Raw genomic sequence first — 17,108 nt, forward strand, 5'->3', positions numbered from 1 at the left:
TCCCTAACTTTATGTCCTCATCATGGGACTTCACGGAAAGATTTAGTGGTCGTATTTTTCAAGTTATGGTTTTGGTCTCACATTCGTGTGTAAAAAGGAATATGACTACGTCTTATAAGGGAAAGGGAACAAATGGAATGAAAACACTGGCACTGGAGATAACAGGAAAAAACAAGGAGAAGAGGAGGAGGAGGAGGAGGAGGTAAAGAGAGGAAAAAATGCTTAAGTATATAAAGGAAAGGAAAGTGAAGTGAATGAAACAAGAGAGAGAGAGAGAGAGAGAGAGAGAGAGAGAGAGAGAGAGAGAGAGAGAGAGAGAGAGAGAGAGAGAGAGAGAGAGAGAGAGAGAGAGAGAGAGAGAGACAGAGACAGAGACAGAGACAGACAGAGACAAAGACAGAAAACAAAATGAATATGAGAGAAAAGAAATGTTAGTAAAAGGAAACGAAAGTGAAGAAAAATGAAAGAACAATGAATAAACAGAAGAGAAATAAAAATGAAAGAAGAAGGAGGGAGAGGAAGAGGAGGAGGAGGAGGAGGAGGAGGAGGAGGAGGAGGAGGAGGAGGAGGAGGAGGAGGAGGAGGAGGAGGAGGAGGGGCGCAATAGGTCCTTGAGAGGTCATTCCCCAGTCAGTGGCGTCCCTCCCACCTGCAAGAACCTGGGCCCGAAAGGTTATTTAAATAGCCATCACTGGTTCCCGGCCCGTGCCCCTCCGTGTCAGGTGTTCCAGGGGAGGAGGAGGAGGAGGAGGAGGAGGAGGAAGAAGAAGAGGAGGATGAGGAGAGGAGGAGTAGGAAAAGGAGGAGGAGGAGGAGGAGGAGGAGGAAGAAGAGGAGGAGGAAGAGGAGGAGGAGGAGGAGGAGGAGGAGGAGGAAGGAAGAGGAGGAGTACGTGGGTAGTGACTCTATTTGGTAAGTGGTGAGATTTTTTTTCCTCTCTTTTTTCTCTTATTTTTGCCTTGCTCTCTCTCTCTCTCTCTCTCTCTCTCTCTCTCTCTCTCTCTCTCTCTCTCTCTCTCTCTCTCTCTCTCTCTCTCTCTCTCTCTCTCTCTCTCTCTCTCTCTCTCTCTCTCTCTCTCTCTCTCAGTAGTTATTTCACGTCGTCATTCTTTCTTTTCATTCTCTTTCTTTGTTGTTTCTCAAATTTTTTCTACTTTTTTTTTGCAAACTCTTGATTAATTTATTTTCGATTAATCTGCACCTCTCATTTTCACCAATTCATCGTGAGTAATGAGTGACTGTTTTTTTTTTTTAAGCTCATTTACTCATCCATTCTTCTCATCCTCCTTATTTTTTCCTATGAGTCTTTTTACCTCGTCTCCTTTCCAATATTTTTCGCACCTCTCATTTCCAACTCTCTATTGGTATTAGTGTACAAAAACAATACCGGATTTCTTGTTCTCTCCTCACGTCTTCGTTCACTCCTCTCTGTCTTTAGGCCATATTCAGAAACACTTGAGCGCCGCACTTTCACTAAGTCAAAGAGCTCCTGTTCAAGTGACGCAAATATTTAAGGGTGTTTTTATGGTTCTAGTGACAAATCAATAAGTCTACTTCATTATTTACAGGAGAAACACTCTTAAAAACACGGCTTATCATCTCTGTGGCCTTTAGAAATAGTCGTGGTGAGAGAACGGAGCGTCTCAGAATGCTACCTTGTATCTTATCTCTCATCGTGCAATATTTACTCTCGTGCTAATCCTCCTCTCAACGTCTCGCCTCCTCCCTGCCTCCCACGCACCTCCTTGTCAAATACGAGTACCTGCTCTCATATATTCTCTCTCTCTCTCTCTCTCTCTCTTGCATCTTTTGTGTCTTGTTTCTGCTCCTTTGTTTGTCTTTGTGTCGTTTTCTTTTCTTTCTTTCTTTCTTTCTTTCTTTCTTTCTTTCTTTCTCTTTTTTTCTATATATCTACCTATCTTTCTCTTTTCTTTCTTTCTTTATTTATTCTTTCCTTTCTTCCCTTCTTCCAACCTTCTTCCCCCTCCCTCCCTTCCCCCGTCCCAGCCTCCTCTGCCTCTTCTCTGTTTCGCTTATAAATTGTGTCATTTATCACAAACAACCTCATTAGGACCAACAAGTCTGCTGTAAATCATCCTTTGTATTCCTTTATATACCACCTTCTTTTCCTCCACCTCAGATAGAACACTCCTCCTCCTCCTCCTCCTCCTCCTCCTCCTCCTCCTCCTCCTCCTCCTCCTCCTCCTCCTCCTCCTCCTCCTCCTGCAGGCGCCTCCTAGTGTGACGCTGTGTAAACATTGGTCACGCTGCGGAAAATAAGTCTCGCCACCCCTTGAGCTCTGCGTCAGGAGGAGCTTGGGGTGTTTCTCTCTGGCGGGTGCTGGGGTGATTAGAAGCCGCGTGGAGGGTGTTGCCCAAGTTAGATATTCCACGGGTAGTCTTGTCCTTTCTCTTTCTCTTTCTCTTTCGTCTCTTTCTCTAAGGATTTTTTCTTTGTATTCTCTTTCCCTTTTATTTCTTTCTCTTTGCAATTCCCCCTTTTAGTCTTATCCTTTCTCTTTCAGTAATCTTTTCTTATTTTCTTCCTTCTCTTTCTCTAAATTTCTTTTTCTTCTTTTTCTCACGTAATTTTATTTTCTCTCTCCCTGTCTCTCTTCCTCCTTCTTCTTTCTCCTCTACTTTTTTTTGTTTCGTCTTCTCTTCCTCTCCCACATCTTCCATGTTTGCTGGTTGTATTTGTTTTCTTCCTATTTCGTTTTCGTGTTTGTGTGTGTGTGTGTGTGTGTGTGTGTGTGTGTGTGTGTGTGTGTGTGTGTGTGTGTGTGTGTGTGTGTGTGTGTGTGTGTGTGTGTGTGTGTGTGTGTGTTGTATAACAATCGTCATCCGGAACGAATATCTGTGCACGGTTTTGATTAATGAATCTTTGGAGCACGAAAAAAAAGAGGAGGAGGAGGAGGAGGAGGAGGAGGAGGAGGAGGAGGAATAATAATAAGAGGAAAGAGAAAAAGAAGAGAAAAAAGAATATAGTGATGAAAATAACAAGGAAGAGGATAATTAGAAAACAACAGTGACGAAGGTAGGTGTAGAGAATGTAGTAGAAAGTACAGAAGGAAAAAGAAAAATAAGAATGAGCAGGAGAAACGAGAAGGCAGAGAAAAAAAAAAATAGATAGACGACCATAATACACCACCATATTTCACTACATTGAAATTTCCATCATGTACACTTCTCAATATCCCTTCACGTCCTTTCCAATCGATCCTCAACAAAATGCACAATCTTAGAACGACACTAAATCGACCCTTTATGTAAACCACCACCACCACCACCACCACCAGAGCTTACGTAACACACCACTTGCTCATGGTCAAGTTTGCTGCGAAGGAGAGCGATTCAAAGCACGGTACAGCATTTATTACTGTGTCAGCGAGCGGCGTTCAAGTCTGGTGAGGATAATTTGATCGTGTCCGAAGCATAAGGAAAGTGGTGAGGGGCGAGGTAATGGCCAGAGAGAGAGAGAGAGAGAGAGAGAGAGAGAGAGATGCTATAATCCTTTACGCACGTCATACGCCATCTAGTAATAAACGTGAAAGAGGATTTACGCGTGGGCTGCTTCCTCTGCACATTATGCCGAGAGAAAAGGAAGCTTGGGAACGTTTGTGGGTTGGTGATTATCTCTCTCTCTCTCTCTCTCTCTCTCTCTCTCTCTCTCTCTCTCTCTCTCTCTCTCTCTCTCTCTCTTTCAGAACTAAACTTAGCAAAGCATACAAAAAATAAATAATTGTTTTGAATATATGTTTGTGTATTTTGTATTTGTTTAGATATTTTCGTGCACTGCTATTTGCATATTGGTTTGTATTTGTGGACCAAGGAAGAGTCTGCCGAGAGGTTCCTGAGGCAAGGGGCAATGGGGAGGCGGTGACCTTCAGTGTGGAGGGGCTTGAAACTCACCCCCTCCGGCACTGTATGAGAAGGAGAATATTGACCGCTGCTTTGTATTGTGTGGTGATGGATTCTTATTATTTACTGTTACTTGATTGACTTGCTGATCATTAGTTGATTTATTTTTATTGATTGGAAACGGGATAGATTGACGGATAGCTAGATAGATGGATAGAGAGAGCGATTCATTTATTTATTTTATTTATACCATGTGGGCTTTCACGGGAATATCTGAAGGGGATACTTTTTGGGGTACCTCCTATCTCAAAGCCCACCCGCTAGGAAGCCGTTGCCCCGAGTGAGGAAGCCCAACCTACACTCGGACCGTGGACAGGATTTGAACCCGTGCGCTTGGAGACCCATCGGACCCCAAAGCACGCATGGTTCCACTGTACCATGGCGGCGATTTATGTATTTGGTTATGTAGGTGGAGAAGTTGATAGACAGATGGATGAATTAAATAGATAGAAAGATGGACTGAATTATGTATTTCATTATATATATACACTATTTTTGTGAGCTCAGTGTTATGATTCCTACTACTGTTGCTGATTCCTTCCTGTCTTTCCCTCGCTGTCTCCTGTTGGATCTCCTTATGCTTTCGTAGTTTCCTCTCAAATCTCTGTTTTATCTTTCTTTACTCTGTCATTTACTCTACCTCTGATATTAATGTTACTTGATAAAAAAAAAAATTGATAATGGTAATAATAATAATAATAAATAATAATAATAATAATAATAATGATAATGATAATAATAAACACAAGATACAGACACACAACAACAATAGTTTTCCTCCACGAATATCATCAATTTCATTTAATGTCCAGCCCATGAATTACATAAGTGAATAATGGCCAGCCACTTGAGGAATCTCGACAAATGCATGACAATTAGGCAAGATGCATGAACGCTGCAACTTAACACAACAGTGGCATTATCTGGTGGCGGCTCAGCTAATTGCAAATAGAGAGAGAGAGAGAGAGAGAGAGAGAGAGAGAGAGAGAGAGAGAGAGAGAGAGAGAGAGGAAAGGGAAAGAAATCATGTAGTGTCTTTCCTAATGTACGCGCGTGGCAGCCATCAAATATATACCGAGGAAGTCCTACTAGCATCAGAGAGAAAGAGAGAGAGAGAGAGAGGTAAGGGAGAGAAGTCATGTTGTGTCTTTCCTAATGTACGCGCGTGGCAGCCATCGAATATCTCCCTGGGAAGTTGTACTAGCATCCCACAAATCCAAATTATACGCATGGTTTGTATTCTCGTACGATAATATAATACAAGGGGACGGGTAAGCACCGCGCCTCCAATATACATTACCTAGAACGAGTTTGTTGCGAGGGGAAAAAGCTTGATATGTTAACGAGACGCAGCTTCATGTGACCCTTGGTGATGATAGTATGTGTGTGTGTGTGTGTGGCTGGCTCCCTTTCCCTGCCTGGCTTTCCTTGTCTGGGTCTCCTCATGTGACTCTTCTCGACTGATTTTTCTTCTTGTCTGGCTTTCTTCACCTGCCGTTTTTGTTCTTGTCTGGATTTGTCTCGTCCTCTTTCCTCGCGTGGATTTCATTGTGTATGTTCCTCGTCTGGCCTTCCTCGCTTTCCTCACTGCCATATTTTTTAGGTGTCGTTTTCTGTAGGTACTTCATTTTGTGTGTGTTTTGTCCCTTTATTAATGCTCCTTGGCTCTATTTTCTTAAGATACCCAATCGTTTTTATTTTTGGTGTTCCTTGCCTTTGTTCTGAATTTGACTTTTTTACTTTTTTTTCTATTTCTATGACGTTGTTTTACATGATCATAATTATCTTCTTCAGTACTGGAACGCATTTTTACCATGAGTTTTGGGTATGACTAGACGATTTTATTGACATTAGGAAGAGTCTATGAATGTCAAAAGATTAATGGCCTGAGTCTTTACTATTTCTTAATCCCCACATAACTTTTTGAAGCTGTTTTAAGTCACCATATAATTGCCAGAATAAAAATAGAAGAGGTTAAGTTTCTTCATTTTTGTATCATTCTCTGGTTTTCTTTTTCCATATTTAATCCCTTGCACTTGTATTCATTTACATTGTGTGGTTTAGTTTGCCATAATTACTTAGTCATGTTTTGCGTTGCCTCATTCTATTGGCATGCTGTGGCTCTATCTTCTATGTTTGCTTGATTATATGTATGCTTCTTCCGAGGGTTCTCCAAGCACACGAGTTTGAATCCTGTCCACGGTCCGAGTGTAGGTTGGGCTTCCTCACTCGGGGCAACGGTTTCCTAGCAGGTGGGCTTTGAGATAGGGGGTACCCAAAAAGTATCCCCTTTAGCCCATAAATTCCCGTGAAAAGCCCACATGGTATGAATAAAAATAAATAAATACAGTATGCTTCTTCACTCTATCAACAGGTTTTGACAATGGAGTGGAGTGGTTATTTGTTAGTCAATTTGCAGTGTCTGTTTTCTGCTTTCCATTTTGAGTCTTGCGTTTTCTCCTGTCCGCTGAGGTTTGTCTGATGAGAGAAGGGAATACCTGTTTGTTTTCTTTCCTCTCATGGTTTGCCTTTATTCATTCTACTACATTGGAAGTTTGCGAGATGATAGTAATTGCTTTAACTCATTCAGTACCATGACGCGTTTTCATATTCATTCTGCTTACTATTTGGTGGTTTTCTACAGCTTCAGATACTTATGTGAGGGATTAAAATAGTGAAGACTCTGGCCATTAATCTTCTGACCTTCATAGACTCTTCCTAATGTCAATAAAATAGTCTAATCGTACACAAATCTGAAGCTAAATGGACGTCCGAGTATTGAAGGGGTTAATACACAATTATTATTCTCATACTTAAAGGGAGACAGCAGCATTAGCAATAAAAGCCACCATTATCACCGACAGTAGTATCAAGAGAGATTGTCAACAAGACCAGCAGGATTAGCAAGAAATATTACCACTCCCACCAACAATAAGAACAATACCGACCATCACTAACACCAGAAAGAGCAATACTGGCCACCACTATCACTAAGAACAGTAGTAACATTGACCACTACAACCATCACCAGCAATAACAACATCAACCACTGCCCTGACCAGTAATAGATTCACCGACTACCACCACCACCACCACCACCACCACCACCACCACCAGAACCACATGCTTGCAAGGTTCACTGAGATCGCTTTCAGTTCTTCCTCCTCGGTCACCAGGTCACCATCAACATGCCACGACATGCCTAAGACCCACAAGCTCCCGTGGTGTAGTGGTTATCACGTCTGCTTTACACGCAGAAGGTCCCAGGTTCGAGCCCTGGTGGGAGCAACTGTTTCATTCTTTTTTGTGCTCCATACTCAACAATACAGTCCGTTTATTTTGACATACACAGAAGATTAGTCACCGGAATACCTCAGGCTGGAATGTATCTAGTTTTGAAGGACACGAGCTGGAGATATGAAAATTAGTGAAAACTCTTAATTTTTATCAAAGAAACGCTCTCTCTTATTATTTTTTTCATCGTTACTGTCGCAAAATTTTCTATAATACATAAGTTACTCCTCCTCTTCCTCCTCCTCCTCCTCCTCCTCCTCCTCCTCCTCCTCCTCCACCAGAATAACCACTTCCACCTAAGATCTTGACCTCCACCTCCATCATCGCACCGGTAACCTGGGTCTCCGGGCAGTATTGTGGGCGTGGGCGGCTGTGGGCGGGCGTGGGTAGGAAACAGTTACAGGTGAAGGCGTGTGGAGCGTCATCTTCCCAGTGGCGTAATGAGAGAGAAGAGAAAGGAGGAGGACGAGGAGGAGGAGAAAGAGCAGGAAGAACAGGAAGGAGAAAAAAAAAGAAGAGGAAGAGGAGAAAGAAGGTGGAGAAGATGAATAAGAGATGGAGGAGGAAGAACAACAACAGCAAGAGGGGTTAGTGCTAGAAGGAGATGAGCAGGAAGGAGATTAGGGCTAGGGATAGAAGAAAGGAGTAGTAATAGAAATAATGATGATAATAATGATAATAATAATGATGATAAAAATAATAATGATAATAATAAGAAGAAGAACAATAAGAAGAAGAAAAAAAAAGACGAATAAAGAGAGAAACGGAAGAAAAGAAAAAATTATGAAGAAAATATAGAAACAGTCAGAAAAAAAAGAAAAAAAGAAATGAGAAAGAAAAGCAAATCAAGAAAAAAAAACGAAAAAAGAAGAAAATGAAAACAAACCAAAACAGAAAATAAAAACAAAATAGGTAAGAAGAAAACCTGCAGATCACGCTGGCACTAAAGCCATCTCACAAGTAAATTGACTAACATAAGACGTGCATAAACTCGCCTATCTTCTCTCCATCTGGAAACGTAAGAATGGAAGCTGTTTTCTGCCTCCTTGCTCGCTGGCTGCCTCAAGTGGGGAGGTGGAATGCTTATCGCTCCCCTGCCACGAACATTCTAAAAGTTATGCTCCACTCAGGTGTCTAGTTATAATGTGGTGGGAATTCCAGGAGAAACTGTAGTTTGTTATATATATCTAGGACACCTTAGCTACTACCACCATCACCACCAGAACCACCACCATCAAGAGGAAGGATATGTAAGACGAACAGTTTGGTGTGATGTTGATAAAGAGTGAGCAATTGTTTTCTAATGCCTGTGTTTGTTCTTCGTTCTATATATACGTTCCCTTATGCTCCTTTATTTTTTTTCCTTTAAATAAAACTCATTTCAACACAGCAGCAAGTTAGACCGCCCAGGAACTTGTATCCTTTAAATGTATTTCTGTATTTCGTTGATGTGTAACTTGTACTGTCCCAACTCTTATTTTGTACTTCCCTCCACTTTTCTCATTAAATTTATGAAACTTGATTTATGAAGTGTGTAGTTCTTTCGTGGCGAGATTTATTGTTGTGTGATGTAGTTGTGTTATTTTATGTATAAGGAAGTAAAGTATTCTTTTGTTTACATTTGATTTCTTAGTACATGACTTCTTTCTGTCTTATGTGATTCTCTCTCTCTCTCTCTCTCTCTCTCTCTCTCTCTCTCTCTCTCTCTCTCTAGCCCCCAAACATTACGTAACTCACTTTTTTTAATCAGCCTATGCGCTTATCTTCCTACCCCCTCTCCTCTCTCCTCTTCTTTAGCACCGGTCACAAAAAAAATTAAAACACCTTATAAGGATTCTGAATTGACGAGTGGGAGGGAAGCCAGGTAGCAGGTGACGTGTATGTGCCTCTCCTTAACTTGCCTCTCGTTGTGTAACCCAGAGTGAGAAGGAGGAGGTGCTGGCAGAAGGAAGAGGTGCTGGCAGTGTATCTTCAAGTATTTAGTCCCTCCTATTGTTGCTGTAGTGAGTTATTGGCATTATACCTTATCGTCCTTGAACCGTCCGTTGATAAATGCAGGGTGACTGAATATAGATACGGGTGTTAGGCGTTCATTGACCTATCAGGGAAGTGTGGTTGTCTGTCTGTCTTCTGTTTGTGTGTTTGTGTGTCCGTTTATTCTTGTTCTTATTGTTTTGGTTTTCTTTTTTTTCTAATTTTTTGTTTTTCTTATTTTATTTTCCTTTTCGTCTCTTTTTTCTTTTCTTCTTTTCTTCCTTCTTATCTTTTCTCTTCTCTTCTCTTGTATTCTCTTGTATTCTCTTTTCCACACACACACACACACACACACACACACACACACACACACACACACACACACACACACACACACACACACACACACACACACACACTGTCCTCACCCACTCTCCTCTGTTTCTGCTAGTCACTCGGACCTCTCCCTCTCTTCCACTCTCCCACTCTCACTTTACTCTCACCCTCCCTTCCACCCACTCACCTGCTAACCTACCAACCTCCCAACCGCTCTCACCTCTCCCTCTGTCCTTCCCTCCAGACCACTCTCACCGCTCTCCTCTCACTCTCCTCTCACTCTCTTCTCTTCCTTTTTGCATGTCACGCACACTCCTCATGCTACCTTCTTTGGATCATGGCTTTGTGATGTGAGAGTAAATACTGATACACACACACACACACACACGCACATGCATATTTACACACACACACACACACACACACACACACACACACACACACACACACACACACACACACACGCTACGCAGGGATTTTAATGCTGACTATATAGAGATCCATTCAAGTGAGTGAGTGTGTGTGTGTGTGTGTGTGTGTGTGTGTGTGTGTGTGTGTGTGTGTGTGTGTGTGTGTGTGTGTGTGCGTTATGTGTTTTGATGTGCTTTTTCATGTTTTTTTTCCTTTAAACGATTACTTAAAACACTATCATCACCATCATCACCACTTCATTACTGTCGTCACCACCACCAACACCAAACATTATTATCATTATCACCATCAACCATCACCGCCAACACTATTGCGAACTGTTAACGAAATCACCAGGACCGAATACTAATAACATCACCACTGCCTTGCCTTTCATTACCACTCCTACCATCGTCACCAACAAAGATTCCATCAACAACAACACCAACAACAGCACCGTTACTTGACTTACCTGGATTGATGTTGTTGAGAGAATGTCTTATTTTCTTTAACTTTCCTTGTTTTTTCCTTCCCTTGCGTTTTTCCTTCTTTTGTCTTTCGTTTCTTCGTCCTCTTTTCCTTTTTTTATCCCGTCTACTTCAGTTTCCTTCAGTCACAATACAAGATAATCGGTTCATTCAGCAACGAAGTCTTAGTAGAGAGAGTCATTGTCTGATGCACTTTTCATTTAGTAATAAGAGAGTTCATTTTGTCCCTATTCACAACCAGAGAGTAACACTTTCACACCTTCGAGCCTGCGTAAAATACTCGGAATATTGTATCAAGCGTCTTTTAGAAATTCTTAAACTCGACTCGTATAAGCTGCAGTCGTTGCCTTCATCACAGGGTTAAGGGAAGACTAGTTTAGTGTAGCATAAAATAAGAGCCAGAATATGCAAAAAAGTGCGTGAGAGGAGAGCAAAACAAGAGCTAGAATGGAGCAGGAAAGTATGTTGAGTGATGGAGGATTTAGGAAACTTAGGTAAGGCAGGGTGGGGCAGGTTTTTTTTAGGTCAGGGCATGGCTGGGGAAGTACGAGGCAGAAGGAAAGGGCGTGTAGGATAAAGGACGACGAATTGGAGCAGGATAGCGTGAAGAACATAAGAGTGAGACACAGCAGAATAGGAAGGTCGTGTTGGCAACGCAGGATTATATCTAGAGCAGATTAGGTCAGGTAGGATAGAAAGATGATGCGTAGGAAGGATACTAAGATACGATAGATAATTTAGGTTAGAATATGAACAGGATACGAGAAAAAATTGCTATACCAGAATTAAAAACGAAGAAAATACTGAAGAAAACTTACAGGAAAGCTTGGAAAATGAGAATAGAACAAGGCAAGCTAGGGCAAGGCAGGTCATGAGAGGGCACAAGTAAGTAGGACATGGCAGGGTAGAGTAGGACAATGTAGGGTAGGGTAAAGTAGGGTAAGGTAGGGTAGGATAAGGGGCTGTCAGTCTGGGCCGCTTTTCTCACAGGGGGCTGGGTTTGGGCACTAGGGAGCGGAGGCTGTGAGCGACGCGAGGGACGGCTGGTGAGTGGGGCAGGGCGAGGCGCTACAGTCAGGCACCTCCTCCTCCTCCTCCTCCTCCTCCTCCTCCTCCTCCTCCTCCTCCTCCTCCTCCTCCTCCTCCTCCTCCTCCGCCTTTTCTTCTGTGCCGGACCCACGCCCCTCCTCTCTCTCTCTCTCTCTCTCTCTCTCTCTCTCTCTCTCTCTCTCTCTCTCTCTCTCTCTCTCTCTCTCTCTCTCTCTCTCTCTCTCTCTCTCTCTCTCTCTCTCTCTCTCTCTCTCTCTCTCTCTCTCTCTCTCTCTCTCTCTCTCTCTCTCTCTCTCGCGGCCTTGTCTTGTGTCTGATATCCTCATATTCCCCCAGCACACAAACTTACGTAGAAAAAAGCTCTCATAAATTATCCTTGATCGTTTTCTTTCCTCTGTCCCAGGCATCGCGGGCATCCGGAGTGGAAGGTCAGTGATGCCTGCTATGTAGTGACGGCTGCCTCTCACCACTACCCGAGGCGCGAGTCGATGGCCCCGCACTGCACTCCAGGTAAGAGCAGCTTTGCGCTCCGTTTTTTGTTGTCTTTTTTGTCAGGTGCGTGTCAGGATGGGGAGGGGTCAGTGAAGTCCTCTGACCTCGTGACCTAAGCATCCTTGTAGTGTCCTCCTGACCTAAAGACATGGCTTCATACCCTACTCACCCCTCGGACCTTCGCCCATTGCAGCCTCAAGTGCTTCATGAAACGTTGTGTTCACTCATGCATGCTTCTTTTTGTTGAGGAGCCGCGGTAACTCTCTTCTCGTTTTCCTTTCTGTTCCTCTTCTACTTAAGATGCCACGGGTTAACATTCCTAGCCTGGAAATGTCGCTGTGTCTCATTGTACTAAGATGCGTGACCTTGACTGATCCTCAGATGCCTTACTCAAAGAACATGACTCTTTATCACTCGACAAACGCTTCTCTTTATCACTGTGATTCCTTACACAGACACCTTCAGTTTGTTTTATAATTTGACGAACGTTCTGTCTGGTTTATCGTCTCCTCTCCTTACGTGGAGATCGTCACTTTGTTTTATAATTTGTCGAACGTTTCTCTTCTATTTGTCACTTTGCCTTTATACACAACGATAATCACATAGTTTTCTGATAAGACGATGATTCCTCTTCAAATTATCAATGTGAGTCTTTTTAGAGAAAGCAATAATTTGTTTTAGGATTTGATGAACATTTTCCTTATCTTATCATCTTTGGAAGAACAGCGAGGAAAACAGCCACGTATCTGTCGTCCACTACGTTCCTCATTAATCCCTTGTCTCCATGACTCGGAGTTCATGTCTGGTGCAAGTCTCTTCTGAAGTATCGTGTTTCCTAAATGGTTACCTGAATATCAAATAGTACTTTCTGTCAACATCTTTCTTAACTCTATTTTCTTTCACATTAAGCTTTTATTTAACAAGTCCCTTATCTCTTCTTATGTATGAATTTAATCCATGTCAGTTCAAAGTCAGAAGTCAGTTAATCTGCCGCATTAGTTACTATATTTTTACTTTTATTCTCATTCTTTAGTCCTCTGATCCGGTGGCATTCCCTTGATAAAGCTTGACAGCTGACAAATTATCAACAGTTTATAGGAGTGAAGCCTCAGGGAAAACACTAAACACAGTGAAAGAGTTGCAGATTACTTGACGACTGACCAAGACTTTACAGACCAAATGATGCTTCACTTTTACAATAATGATATACGTAATACAGTGTTTGTAACAGCTAGTATCTCAGATTACGTACTAAATAATATATCTCTCTCTTATAGTAAAGTTTTAGGTTTCATTCACTTCTCTTAATGCTGAAGTTGAAACTCGTGTAGTTCTCTTAACCCTTCACTTGGAGCAACTTGTGCGTCTCATGTGCTTGCGCCTCATGTTCTGGTTGTTGACAATGAAAAAGAACATCCTCCCAGGCTCGTTACCCAAAGAAAACACGTGTTCCTGGCGTCGCTAATCCCCGGGGTGTCACAGTGGCTCGTGGTGTTCAGAGCTTGAGAGAGAGGTTTTATATGTTATTTCCTTGAGAAGTATATAAGATGGAATCGAGTTTGGTAAGTGTTGTCTGATGCTTGTTTCCTCCAGTTTATGCATTTTTACTTCGAGAAGGAGGCAGAAGTTTTACTGTTTTTTTTTTTTCCTCATAATTGTAAGTTGAATGAGACAGTGTTGTGCATTTTGTTGTTGGTTTTTATTTTCAAGTGATTTGTAGTTACGCTTTGAGAATAAGGCCATTGTATACATATATTTCTGTGTTAGGTCTGAAATGATGTTTAATATTTTCTAGTATATAATTCGATGAAGAGACACCACATCAATTAAATCCCTCATGAACAAGTAAAACGCAGGAGAGTAACGCAGACATATGCCTAACGTACATTTCTCCCCTTTATCCTTTTCTGTATCCGTAACAAGTAGAAAGAAAAATAATAAAAACAGATTAAAATTCCTTGAAGAGCCACAAAATTACCATCAGGAAAAAAAAAAAATACAGACGAAGGTAAATCCCCTCCTCACGGTATCAACATTTTAAAGCGCATTACTCTCAAGTTTACACGGGCATAAAATTCCCCTTTTATCACGTTCCTTTAAGTGGTTCGGGCCACTGTAAGCCCTAACCCACTGGTATGGATACGGCGCCGCGGGGGTGCTGGTGACGTCCCTGTGCTGGGTGGCAAAGGAGTCAGGGAGGAGCACTGAAGGGAAAGCTGGAATAGGGCGAGGCAGTGAAAGGGGTGAGTATGACAGGGAGGGGCAGGATGAAATAAGGCAAGAGAAGGGGAAGGGTAACGAATGGGAAAGTAATGGAGAACAAGGAAAGGTTATCGATGGAAGGAATGGGGAGGGAAAGGCGAGAGAAAGGCATAACAACGAAAGACATGATAGAGAGAAGCTTCGAATGGTAGGGAGGAACAGGGTGTGGCAGGGAGTGGCAGGGACAGGGTGAAGAAAAGTAGGAAAGGATAGGTAAAGTTTAAAAAGGTCAAGACAAGGCTGGGGTTAGTAAGAATTTATAGGGAATGGGAGAGAAATGCTGAAAAGGATGTAGAAGAACAGGGGCAAGGCTGAGAAGGGCAGGGAATGGAACAGAAAGGCTAGGGAAGGGTATGGGGAGACAGGGAAGGATGGGAAGGGCAGGGGAAGGACGGAACTCTCAATAGGTGGAGAAGTATTAAGTATTAAATCAGAGGAATTGTTACCCCACCTAGAAACCTATCTCTCTCTCTCTCTCTCTCTCTCTCTCTCTCTCTCTCTCTTTCCTTTAATTTTCTTAGTTTTCCTTAGTATTTTCATTTTTCCTTATTTTGGGAAGCTGTTTTTGTTTTGTCTATTATTGTTGTTATTCTCCTTTTTCTTCCTGTCATTCTTGTTCTTTGTCCTTGTTCTTTTACCGTCCGTCATTGATCTTGGTTTTTTTGTTCCCTTTTTCTTAAGTTATTGTTCTCTTGTTCTTGTTCTTCTTCCCTCTCATCAACTTCTTCCTTTTGTCTTGTGAAGGGGAAGTGTGCGTCAGCGTCCTCTCCCTCCTGCCTGATTGCTGTGTACGTAAGCTGATGTACGTATGTGACCCTTTGTGTTTGCTGTTTGTAGAGTAGAATAGAGGATCCACTGTTGTATCTCTCTCTCTCTCTCTCTCTCTCTCTCTCTCTCTCTCTCTCTCTCTCTCTCTCTCTCTCTCTCTCTCTCTCTCTCTCTCTCTCTCTCTCTTAGTATAAATTCAAATGACGAAAAGAATAATCAGGCATTCTTTTATTTAGTTTATTTTTGCTTACTAAATATTTAATTTTAAGAGAGAGAGAGAGAGAGAGAGAGAGAGAGAGAGAGAGAGAGAGAGAATATTTAGGTTTAGTGCACCCATTGTCCAGAGCAGTGGGTGGAGCAGGAGACACATCACAAGACCGGGAGCTGCGTCACTGTTCATTTAGGGCTAGAAACACACACACACACACACACACACACACACACACACACACACACACACACACACACACACACACACACACACACACACACACAAGTCTTCTCATCATTCTACCTGATCACCCATTCCTCCGCGCCCTCCCCTACACGCCCTCCAGCTCTCTTCTCAGACTGGTGGAAGACTAACACGAATGCTGTTTGTCACGCGCCGCCGCCCGCACGTTACTTAGCTGGGTTATCTCTACGCGTGTTATGTTCAAGGTTGACTTAAGGTGGGAGAAGGTCACTTGGGTCATTTCTTTGGGGGACGTAAGCAAGGGTTGTTAAAAGGGAGTTAAAAGATGTTTGTGGGTATATTTGTGTTTGTTTTGTTTTTCAAAGGGAATGGTATCAAAATTTATCTCGCCCCTATTCTGTCTACTTTCATCCCTTTGCTAATTCTGGAACTTCCTGCTCGCTTCTGTATTTCCTCCTTCCTCTTACTTTAACTCTTTCAAGAGGGACATTTAAAAAGAAAAACAAAATATCTTCCAATTTTGGATGATGCTTTTGACCTTTTAGGGGGGAGTAGCACTCTCGGTGGGCCTTTTTTTCTCTTTTGTTGTCCTTGACCAATACTCCTCCACAACATAAAAAAAAAAAAAGGCCTCCCCGGTGCAGTGGCTAGCGCGCTTGGTAACGAATACGCGGGACGTGGTTCATATCCGGGCTGCGGCAGTCGTTACACAAGTCACTCGCTATTTATCCTTCCTAATGATTGGTCGATGGATGGAGACCTCGAGATAACCTGGGAAAGGGAAACTGTACAAACTTGGATATCATAGTGACTGTATCCCGGTAATATATCATCCGTCACTTGAAAAAAAAAAAACAATGAGATGAGAGCCGAAGCCGCGGAGTTATTTCGTACACTTTAACCTTTGACTTTTATTAAATGATTGAGGGAAATGCATTTGACTTAGGAAAGGTAATATAATAATGTAACTGAATAATCAAATCCTCGTCAAGGTACTGAAAGTGTTATAGGCAGTGAGGACTTGTAGACGAGAAGCAGAGTTGAGTGTCTTAAATGAGAAAGTATTAACCACTTCAGTACCATGACACGTTTCCATATTCATTTTGCTTACTATTTGATGATTTTATACAGCTTCAGAAACTTATGTGGGTGATTAAAATAGTGAATACTGTGGCCATTAATCTTGTGACCTACAAAGACCTTCCTTATGTAAAAAAAAAAAAACAATTAATCGTACACAAAATTCATGGTAAATATACGTCCCACTACTGAAGAGGTTTAGAGAACTTCACAAGGGAGGACAAAGAATTCTTCTACAATTATGGGTGAAAAGGAACGAGGATTGAGAGCAGACAGAGAGAGACTTCTTGGAGGGAAAGTTAGGTTAGGGAGGAACGAGGCGGGACCGGGACTGTATTGAGGACTGGGGACATTAAGAAGTTATGGACATCGGAAATTCCCATATGAATGCCCGGAGGATTGACCGCCGTACTGCTCCATTCCTCTCGTGTTTCTCTTGTTCCTTTCCACTTGTCTTGTTTTCTTCATCTCTTTTCTTTGTGTTTGCCCAGTATTTTCTTTTTTTCTAGTTTATTTAGCTTTCTTTTGTATTCTCTCTCTCTCTCTCTCTCTCTCTCTCTCTCTCTCTCTCTCTCTCTCTCTCTCTCTCTCTCTCTCTCTCTCTCTCTCTCTCTCTC

General features: G+C 42.2%; 2 protein-coding genes and 1 non-coding gene across 3 annotated transcripts in view; 2 read left to right on the top strand and 1 right to left on the bottom strand.

Annotated features, from left to right (window-relative positions):
• LOC123499109 overlaps positions 1–11,462 on the bottom strand; it is a 41,317-nt gene extending 29,855 nt beyond the window's left edge. Inside the window, exon 1 of the mRNA XM_045246738.1 lies at positions 10,409–11,462. The gene's annotated coding sequence lies outside the window, so the exon portion shown is untranslated. The remainder of the gene's footprint in view (positions 1–10,408) is intronic.
• On the top strand, positions 7,137–7,209 carry Trnav-uac. The gene has a single exon. It is a non-coding gene; the product is annotated as a tRNA-Val (tRNA).
• A 432-nt stretch (positions 11,463–11,894) lies between the features above and the next one.
• Positions 11,895–17,108, top strand: part of LOC123499102 (2-hydroxyacyl-CoA lyase 1-like) — a 52,388-nt gene continuing 47,174 nt past the window's right edge. Inside the window, exon 1 of the mRNA XM_045246726.1 lies at positions 11,895–11,984. Within this exon, the coding sequence (XP_045102661.1) occupies positions 11,963–11,984 (22 nt within the window). The 5' untranslated portion in view covers positions 11,895–11,962. The remainder of the gene's footprint in view (positions 11,985–17,108) is intronic.

Source organism: Portunus trituberculatus, chromosome 49 (assembly GCF_017591435.1).
Source record: "Portunus trituberculatus isolate SZX2019 chromosome 49, ASM1759143v1, whole genome shotgun sequence".
Taxonomy (NCBI): Eukaryota; Metazoa; Arthropoda; class Malacostraca; order Decapoda; family Portunidae; genus Portunus; species Portunus trituberculatus.